Here is a 10,044-nt window from a genome sequence, read left to right as displayed (position 1 = left end):
TGTATACACCACTGAGTGCTATGTCAGGTCTTGGACTATGTGTATACACTACATTGAGTGCTATGTCAGGTCTTGGACCATGTGTATACACTACTCTGAGTGCTATGTCAGGTCTTGGACCATGTGTATACACTACTTTGAGTGCTATGTCAGGTCTTGGACATCCATAGCAGAATCAGGACAGACAGGCAAGGCAGAGGGCAGCGCAACTCATTTAGAAGAAGAAATGCCAGTGCTGATAATAACAGTTGGTCTCCTAACCTCAGCTAAGCCTATTTAGACTAAGGGGAAAAGGGACGGAGGCTGTGTTTAGCATGCTGAGGAGCAGCCCTGAGAGGTAGAATGTGTGTGCGAGAGGTAGTGTGTGTGTGTGTGCGAGAGGTAGTGTGTGTTTGTGAGAGGTAGTGTGTGTGTGTGAGAGGTAGTGTTGTGGTGTGTGCGAGAGGTGAGTTGTGTGTTTGTGGTATTGAAGAGGTAGTTGTGTGTGATGTGTGTTGCGAGAGGTAGTGTGGTGGTTCGGTGTGTGTGAGTGAGAGGTAGTGTGTGTGTGCGTAGTAGGTTAGTGTGTGTGTGTGCGAGAGGTAGTGTGTGTGTGCGAGAGTGTATGTTGTGTGTGTGGAGAGGTAGTGTGTGTGTGTGTGTGCGAGAGGTGTGTGTGTGTGTGTGTGCGGAGAGTAGTGTGTGTGTGTGTGTGGAGGTAGTGTTGTGTGTGTGGGAGTGGTGAGGTGTTGTGTGTGAGAGGTAGTGTGTGTGTGTGAGAGTAGTAGTGTGTGGTGTGGTGGTGCGAGAGGTGTGTGTGTGTGCGAGATGTGTGTGTGTGTTGAGTGTGGTGAGGTTAGTGTGTGGTGTGTGGAGGTGTGTTGTGTGTTTGCTAGACACAGTGTGTGTGTGTGTGTGGGGGGTGGTGTGGTTTGTGAGGGTGTGGTGTGTGTGTGGGAGGTAGTGTGTGTTGTGGAGTAGTGTGGTGTGTGTGTGCGAGAGGTATGTGTGTGTGTTGTGTGCGAGAGGTGTGTGTGTGTGCGGAGGTAGGTGTGTGTAGGTGGACAGAGTAGTGTGTGTGTGCGAGGTGGTATGTGCGGGAGGTAGCGTGTGTGTGCGAAGAGGTAGCGTGTGTGTGCGAGAGGTAGCGTGTTGTGTGCGAGAGGTAGCGTGTGTGTGCGAGAGGTAGGTGTGTGTGCGAGAGGTAGTGGGTGTGTGTGCGAGAGGTAGCGTGTGTGTCGCAGAGAGGTAGCGTGTGTGTGGCGAGAGGTGTTGTGTGTGAGAGGTAGCGTGTGTGTGCGAGAGGTGCGTGTGTTGGAGATGGTGTGTGTGTGGTGTGCGAGAGGTAGCGTGTGTGTGTGTGCGAGAGGTAGCATGTGTGTGCGAGAGGTAGTGTGTGTGTGTGTGAGAGGTAGTGTGTGTGTGTTGGCAAGACACAGTGTGTGTGTGTGTGCGAGAGGTAGTGTGTGTGTGTGTGTGGAGGTAGTGGTGTGTGTGTGTGTGCGAGAGGTAGTGTGTGTGTGTGCGAGAGGTAGTGTGTGTGTGTGAGAGGTAGTGTGTGGTGTGTGAGAGGTAGTGTGTGTGTGTTGGTAAGACACAGTGTGAGTGTGTGTAAGTGTACGGCAGAGAGCAGGAGGAAGGGATGTGACGTCGTACTGCTGGAACCTTTCCTCTGTGGTGAGTCAGGTTCAGTCTGTGTCTGGCTGGCGTTGACCCTGTCTGCACAGTTTACACACTCAGCAACCAGGCCAGAGGGGCACAAGACAGGCCTACCTCCCTTTCACACTAACGCAGTCTCTCCTCCTTCTGTCTCTCTCTGTCTCTCCTTCGCTCCTGGTCTATCTATCAGTTGCTTGTATCTCTTCCTCAAAGTCTCTCTATTCTCCTGTTTAACCTCTCAACATGAGTTGCTCTTTCTCTTTGTCTCTCCCCTCTCCTCCCCCTCCTCCTCCTCTTCTCTCTGTGTACGTGAGAGCATGGATGTGATCCAATGTTGCCATGGACACTTGCCATTTAAAACATTGATTGGGATCTTGCGGGCCTGCTTGCTGTCGTTGGGCATGGCGAAGGCTCTCAGGTTCTCCTCGRCTAACTCCTTCTCACGATCACCGGACCCAGCGCTCACCATGGAGTCCCTGTCCGAGGGAGAGATCCTGTCCCTGAAAACACGCACACCCATGTCATTGAAGCAAATAGGTGTACATGCACACATGTAAGAACACATACGACACGTGCCACACATACACTACCGTTCAAAAGTTTGGGGTCACTTAGAAATGTCCTTGTTATTAAAAGAAAATATATTTTTTGTCMATTAAAATAATATAAAATTGATCAGAAATACAGTGTAGACATTGTTAATGTTGGAAATCACTATTTTAGCTGGGAACGGCAGATCTTTTATGGAATATCTACATAGGCGTACAGAGGCCCATTATCAGCAACCATCACTCCTGTTTTCCAATGGCACGTTGTGTTAGCTAATCCAAGTTTATCATTTTTTTTTTAAACTAGAAACTTTGATTAGCTAACACAACGTGCCATTGGAACACAGGAGTGATGGTTGCTGATAATGGGCCTCTGTACGCCTATGTAGATATTACATAAATCAGCCGTTTCCAGCTACAATAGTCATTTACAACATTAACAATGTCTACACTGTATTTCTGATCAATTTGATGTTATTTTAATGAACCAAAAAATTGCTTTCCTTTTAAAAACAAGGATATTTCTAAGTGACCCCAAACTTTTGAACGGTAGTGTACATACTTAGTGCTTTTTAAAAATAGGTCAACAGAACAAAACACTATAGTTATCAATCCATCAAGGGAAATCCTTTTTGTAATGGCTTTTCTTCGAAAGAAATACACTTTTTGTCGTAATCGATCACCAGTATTATTCCCATTGACAGTATCATTAAATTCCTATCCAACACTTTTAGAACAGCTGTCCAGAATGGAAGACATATCTTTTAAGGTGCTACATTAGTGACAATGTGACAGCAACCCATCACACTCATCACCGGATTGAGAGTGCTCACTGCCACTCCAGCATTCAAGCCTAATTTATCTGCTATTAGCTAAAGCAATTAGCGAGAAGAAATGATCTTTTAGTCAGAGCGACCATTCTGTCTCACGAGAATAGACCATCTCGTATTGACACCATTGATTGAGCTGTGATGGTGTGACTGTGAAGAGGCCAGCGTTAGGTTACTCTGAAACTGCTGTGTGGGTCATGGTGCCGAAAATTAACTGAGCGGGCGACAGTAGAAAGTATATGTTACTGCTTTTATATTTTCTACCTGGCTTATATTGCATAGAAGGAATTCTCCTAACAAAAGACAACAAATATCTATTGTACTGTATTGTATTAATAATTGTTTAAGATGTGCTGTTGTGAATGGAACATCTTTCAAAGCATTTTTCTACTGGAATCTCTTTGCTGAGGTGAATGAGGAGCACGCACACACGCAAGTAAGCACGTAGTCACAAAAACTGTCGCGGTCTACTGACCTTCCTCGTCTGCGTGTGCTGCGGGACGCCTTGGTGGAGGAGACGGAGGTCCCCTTTGACTTAGGGGTGGGGACCTCACCGTTCTCCGATGCGGCTTCCTTGGCGCTGGGGTTGGGCAAGGGAGGGCCGGGAGCGCCAGCCTCCTGGATAACCATGATGTCATCCTTACTGTGCTGGCCCAGGTGCAGCTTGGCAAAGTCAAAGCCCTTCACACTGGGAGCCTGGAGCTGAGGATAGAGGACACAGAGAGAGAGAGAGACAGAGAGAGAGAGACAGAGAGAGAGAGACAGAGAGATAGACAGAGAGAGAAAGAGAGAGAGAGAAAGAGACAGAGAGAGACAGAGAGAGAAAGAGACAGAGAGACAGAGACAGAGAGAGAGGATAAAAGAGAGTAGAGAGGAACAGGAGTAGGAGGTGAGAGGACAAAAGACACAGAGAGAGAGGGAGGGAGAGAGAGAAGGGGGAAGAGAGGAGAAAGGAACAGGAGCAAGGGGATATATAATAAGAAAAAAGGGAACATTTAGAGATTGAGAGAAGGGGTGGGAGGGAGAGAGGGGAGAATATATTTTTTTTACAGTCATTGATTTGCCAGCTGCATTTAGAGTTGAGTGAAGGTTTCATTAGACAGGTATACGACTGCAGCGGGAGGGAGGACAGACAGAAGTAGGGCAGGCAGGCGAGTGAGAGAAGCGACAGGAAGATGGAGGGGTAGTGATTAGTGAGTGACTGGGCTGACTGAGTGATGGGGGGAGCGCAGGGTGAGTTAAAATAAATGAATGAATAAAAAGCAGAGAAAGTAATGTGGGGTCACAAGGATTTCTTATTGAAAAGTAAGTAAGCATTTTGTTAGTCTACACCTGCTGTTTACGAAGCATGTGACAAATACAATTTGATTTGAATATTGAATGTGGCAGAAGAGACTGGTTCACACTGCTACTGTACCACACTATGGCTCTCAAAACAATACACTAAGTTGACATATGGGAATTGATTCCTCTGGTGGATCACTCAACAGAAATGATATACACAGCTCACAGCTTTGTCTAGAAAGCACTGCTTTGATGGAGCGAAACATGGATGRCTTTATGAGAGGCTTTTCTGTGTGAAACTGCTAATCCACTGGGTCCTCTGGGAAGCTGTGTGCTCCTCTCTCTCTCTATGTAAATAAGCCCACAACACACAGATCTAGGCTACTGATTCTACTCACACACTATTCACTAAGTTGGGGGGGGGGACAAAAGAGAATAAAATACATCAAAACCGTGGCCCARTCTGATGAGGAACTACTATACTGATACTGTACATTATAGTATGATATCCATTCAATATATGGCCTATTTGGATGAGACTTCCAAAACTGCAATGATGATAAGCATCTAAAACATTGAAGACAAGATCTCAACAAATCCTTTGTTTTTCTATAATACACGAACATGAGTACTAGGCCAGACTAGATGACATCTCAGTGTCTGACCCGCCCTCTCTAAAGCCTGGAGACAGGCCAGCACGTCTAATATGGAAAAGACTACTATCTTTCTACAGTACATTGTACCTTCTGCTTCCCTTTCAACACTGTTTTCTTCTTCTCTTCTTCCTCCTCCTCCTCATCTTCCTCTTCTTCTTCCTCCTCCTCCTCTTCTTCCTCCTCCTCATAGCTCTCACTTTTCTGTTTGGGCTTTGGCTTGGGAGGAAGGTTTGGTCCCTGAGTGGATGCAGTGGGTGGGATGGTGATTGATACATGTGATGAGTTGACGCAGCTTCTTGGGTCTTCCATTCACTACCATGGGACTTCATTGCCCCTTAAACTACAGGGCCGATTTTCTATCATTCTCTACTCACAATAACCAATAGATTCAAATCCACTACACAACCCATTCTCTTCAGCGTCTTCTACGAACTACTAGCTTCTACTTTGTACCTTCCCTTCTCTCATCTTCCTCTTCTTCCTCCTCCTCCTCCTCTTCTTCTTCCTCCTCCTCCTCTTCTTCCTCCTCCTCATAGCTCTCACTTTTCTGCTTGGGCTTTGGCTTGGGAGGAAGTTTGCCCTGAGTGGATGCAGTGGGTGGGATGGTGATTGATACATGTGATGAGTTGACCAGCTCCTTGGGTCTTCCATTCACTACCATGGGACTTCATTGCCCTTAACTACAGGGCCGATTTTCTATCATTCTCTACTCACAATAACCAATAGATTCAAATCCACTACACAACCCATTCTCTTCAGCGTCTTCTACGAACTACTAGCTTCTACTTTGTACCTTCCCCTTTCTCTCATCTTCCTCTTCTTCCTCCTCTTCCTTCCTCACTCTCAGTAATCATTATTTGCCTCTTGATTGGAAGAGGAGACCTTGATTCCCTGAACGATGATTCCCTGAAAGGTTGAGAGGACTGAACAGAAATAGAAAGAGGAAAAGAGATTGAAATGGAAAGAGGAGAGGTGTTACGTGATTGATGGATGGTAGAGGTCTTAGACTGAGGTAAGGAAGGATAGATGCTTGTACATATTAATCTCCATTTGCCTCATTCCAGCTGGACAGAGAGGTCGAAGGCAGAGGAAAAGAAGGCAGACAGACAGATCAATCAGAGAGACAGGGTAACCCATAACAACAACACAGACAGACCAGACAGTCTAATAATAGCAGAGCAGGACAGTATATGAGGGGCAGCATGTGTGTCTGTGTGATACCAGGAGGATAGACATTAGAAAGCCCCCAGCAGCAGCAGTAGTCAGAGCAAATCCTGTCTGTCTGGATAGCAACGAGTGTGTATTATRCAGGGTGTCTCTGTGTGTGTGTGTCCATGTATGCGTACGTGTGTGTTACTGTCAGCCAGGGGGATCTTGCAGAGCTGAGTGGAGCTGCAGTACTGTGGGAGCAGCCCTGGGCAAGAACACAGCTGCTGTGCCTTACTGCAGCGAGAGCCAATTACTGTTGGGCTGCCTGTCACATAGCGAGCATGTGATCCTCTCTCAAGCATGGGCTGCTGCCACATAGGGAGCCTGTGATCCTCTCCAGCATGAGACTGGATCACTGGCAGCAGGGGAGGGAGATAGTACTCTACTACTCTAAGCTCCCATACAGTACAGCGGCAAATCCCACTTAAGTCACATTTTCACTTGGTCTCCCATTGACATCAATGGATGACTAAGTGAAAATTCGACTGAAGATGAAGTTAGGCTTCACCCCACAGAGATCAAACCTGAGACCACCACAACTCCCCATAGTGTGAGAACTACAGCCCTCAAATAATAACAAGAACGGGGTGAGGAATGCACTGCCAGGGAGAAATAGAGGCCTGGATACAGATATGTCCTTAAGAGGGGAGATAACTGTATGACACAAACAGTGGAGAGACACAGAGGAGCCGACGGGCTGATAACACAAATCTCTCCATGCTGTGTGTGAAGGTAGAGGAGGAAAAATAGCTGTCAGTGTGAGAGATAACTAACAATACAATATACCACATACAGAGGTGCTGTAGATAGGCCAGAGAGGGATACATAGAGTTAGAAAAATGTTCAGAACAGAAAAGACTGAAACAGTAATCCAACGTAGTCTGTGTAGAGTAGGGACATATAAAACAGTGGTTATGGACAGAGACATGCAACATAACATGTAAGAGCCAACACATCCACAGATGGAAAGATGATGACAGCAGGTTAAAAGAGGTGAATAAACACAGAGAGAAACAGGGGACTCTAGGACCATGCTYTTGGTCCATCGTCCCTCCTCCTCTCCTCTCCTCACCTTCTGTCTTTGCTGGACAGTGGTCATGGCGTCGGGCTGGAACTCCAACTTGTCGGTGCGACACAACTTCCAGTAGAGGATGGAGATGATGACGATGACCACGCCTAGCGGCACCACCACGCCTATGATGATCCACATGCTGGTGTTCTCCGTGTCTGGGGGAGGGTACCCTGCCACCTTCTCCACAGCTACAGGAAAATGGCCATAGATACATCAATAACATATAATATGGCATACAACATTATGGAGTGTGTAATTACATGCGTGTGTATGTCTGTATGTCTTTGTCTGTGTGTGTGCGTATGCTTGCATGTGTGTATACGTCTGTCTGTGTCTATGTGTTTATGTCCCCATCCCCATCAGAATTCCAAACTTCCACTATCATGGTTCCTATCTTTGTTACTCAGGTGTTGCWTATCASTTCATTATGATTTCCCTTCTATAAGAGGTGTGTTTTCTGTTCTTGTTCACAGAAGCTTGATTTCGGTTTCCTTGTATGTCGCCTGAGTTAAGTTCTAGTCTTAATGTTTTTATTTTTTATTTATTTTGAAGTATTACTGTGATTCTTCTGTTTCTTTTTCCTTCTGTTTATTTTATCGGTGAAGTATTTACGTTATCCGAAACCTTTGATTCCTCGTCTGATCCATTCTCTGCACCTTGGTCCAACTCCACCACGTCACATCCACACTGAGTTCAWTCATAAACAGCTACAGTAGTTACACTGCATGCTACACACTGTGTTACACACACAACATCTTACAGCTGTCTGTTCTTCTGCTGCTACTCTGCAATTAAGGCTTGTGGTATCCCCTGGGAAAAACCATAAGAGCAGGCTTAAAGCAGGGACAGAAGTCCCTTGAGGTACATCTCCAACATGGATATATAATGAGGTGAAGCATTTGGCCCAGTGTATAGGATGAGGTAATCAGTTCAAACGCTGCCAAATAAACACCAACATATACTGAGCAATTAGTCGGTATACTTTAAATTGTGCAGATTTACTGTCCTTTGATCAGGAGCTCCAAAAGATGAATGAACACTATTCTGTGCCAATGAATGCACTGGTGCATGTATGTATATACAGTAGGGAGGAGGCGCTTCATACATCAAAGCTGATTGCTGTGTATACAATAGGGGTCCTTCATACATATTCCATTTTAACTGAGCTCAGGTCATTTCAACTCCAGTAAAGGTAGCGTGGGCAGGCAGACTTAGCCTGTTCCCAATTTCTGTTTGTGCTGTCTTGCCATTTCTAACCACGCTAAGGCTCTACTTACGTGTAGCCAGGATGCCCTGTACTCTGTAGCCCAGCACAATGGCTGCCCTTTGCACATCCAGTCTGTTCAGCATGTTGGCTGTGGTGATGGCAGGCAACCGCTGTCCTAGCTGGTCCACAAAGTACACCATATCCAGAGGGTGGTCCGCTCCCACCAGCCTGGTCGTACTCACAATCTGCAGGGAGATGTGTGTTACTGTTAACATCACAGTTCTAGACTAGAAAGCTTGCTGCGACAATGCCTGGTACTAGGGTTGCAACATGTCAGTAACTTTCCMAAAATTCCCTTGTTTTCCAGAAATCCTGGTTGGAAGTTTCCTTCAATTACGAAGGAATAAACAGGAAATCCGGGAACCCTCCAACCAGGATTTTTGAAAAAAAACTGGGAATTTTGTGAAAGTTACTCGAATTTTGCAACCCTACCTGGTTTAATTTCACTGTTACCCAACAACTGTTAAAAACAAAAAAATACATTTTAAGTGAGAATAGGAATTGGTCTAAAGCAAAAAAAGAAAGGAAATTCACATGAGCACCACGATGGCTATTTCACRCMTGCTCTACCAAGGTTTTCCAACACACAGCGTTGACCCACTACAGTAGATACAGTTGAAGTCGGAAGTTTACATACACATAGGTTGGAGTCATTAAACTCGTTTTTCAACCACTCCACACATTTCTTGTTAACAAACTATATAGTTTTGGCAAGTCGGTTAGGACATCTACTTTGTGCATGACAAGTAATTTTTCTAACAATTGTTTACAGACAGATTATTTCACTTATAATTCAGCATAACACAATTCCAGTGGGTCAGAAGTTTACATACACTAAGTTGACTGTGCCTTTAAACAGCTTGGAAAATTCCAGAAAATTTGTGGTCCCAGCTCTCTTCAGGTCATTGACCAGGTACTGCCGTGTAGTTTTGAGCTGATCCTCACCTTCCTCATGATCATTGATGCCCCACGAGGTGAGATCTTGCATGGAGCCCCAGGCCGAGGGTGATTGACCGTCATCTTGAACTTCTTCCATTTTCTAATAATTGCGCCAACAGTTGTTGCCTTCTCACCAAGCTGCTTGCCTATTGTTCTGTAGCCCATCCCAGCCTTGTGCAGGTCTACAATTTTATCCCTGATGTTCCTTACACAGCTCTCTGTCTTGGCCATTGTGGAGAGGTTGGAGTCTGTTTGATTGAGTGTGTGGACAGGTGTCTTTTATACAGGTAACGAGTTCAAACAGGTGCAGTTAATACAGGTAATGAGTGGAGAACAGGAGGGCTTCTTAAAGAAAAACTAACAGGTCTGTGAGAGCCGGAATTCTTACTGGTTGGTAGGTGATCAAAATATATGTCATGCAATAAAATGCAAATTAATTATTTAAAAATCATACAATGTGATTTTCTGGATTTTTGTTTTAGATTCCGTCTCTCACAGTTGAAGTGTACCTATGATAAAAATTACAGACCTCTACATGCTTTGTAAGTAGGAAAACCTGCAAAATCGGCAGTGTATCAAATACTTGTTCTCCCCACTGTTA

At 45.3% G+C, this 10,044-nt stretch overlaps 1 protein-coding gene across 3 annotated transcripts in view; it reads right to left on the bottom strand.

The window, feature by feature from the left end:
- LOC111962600 (UPF0606 protein KIAA1549-like) overlaps positions 1–10,044 on the bottom strand; it is a 97,772-nt gene that overhangs the window by 24,661 nt on the left and 63,067 nt on the right. For all 3 annotated transcript variants that reach the window (XM_023985784.2, XM_023985783.2, XM_023985785.2), the window contains exons 10-13: positions 8,515–8,689; positions 7,238–7,425; positions 3,492–3,718; positions 1,990–2,138 (exon numbers count right to left, since the gene is read on the bottom strand). In XM_023985784.2, the coding sequence (XP_023841552.1) occupies positions 1,990–2,138; positions 3,492–3,718; positions 7,238–7,425; positions 8,515–8,689 (739 nt within the window). The remainder of the gene's footprint in view (positions 1–1,989; positions 2,139–3,491; positions 3,719–7,237; positions 7,426–8,514; positions 8,690–10,044) is intronic.

This window comes from Salvelinus sp. IW2-2015, linkage group LG4q.1:29 (assembly GCF_002910315.2).
Source record: "Salvelinus sp. IW2-2015 linkage group LG4q.1:29, ASM291031v2, whole genome shotgun sequence".
Classification (NCBI taxonomy): Eukaryota; Metazoa; Chordata; class Actinopteri; order Salmoniformes; family Salmonidae; genus Salvelinus; species Salvelinus sp. IW2-2015.
This window is presented reverse-complemented; position numbering and strand designations above follow the sequence as displayed.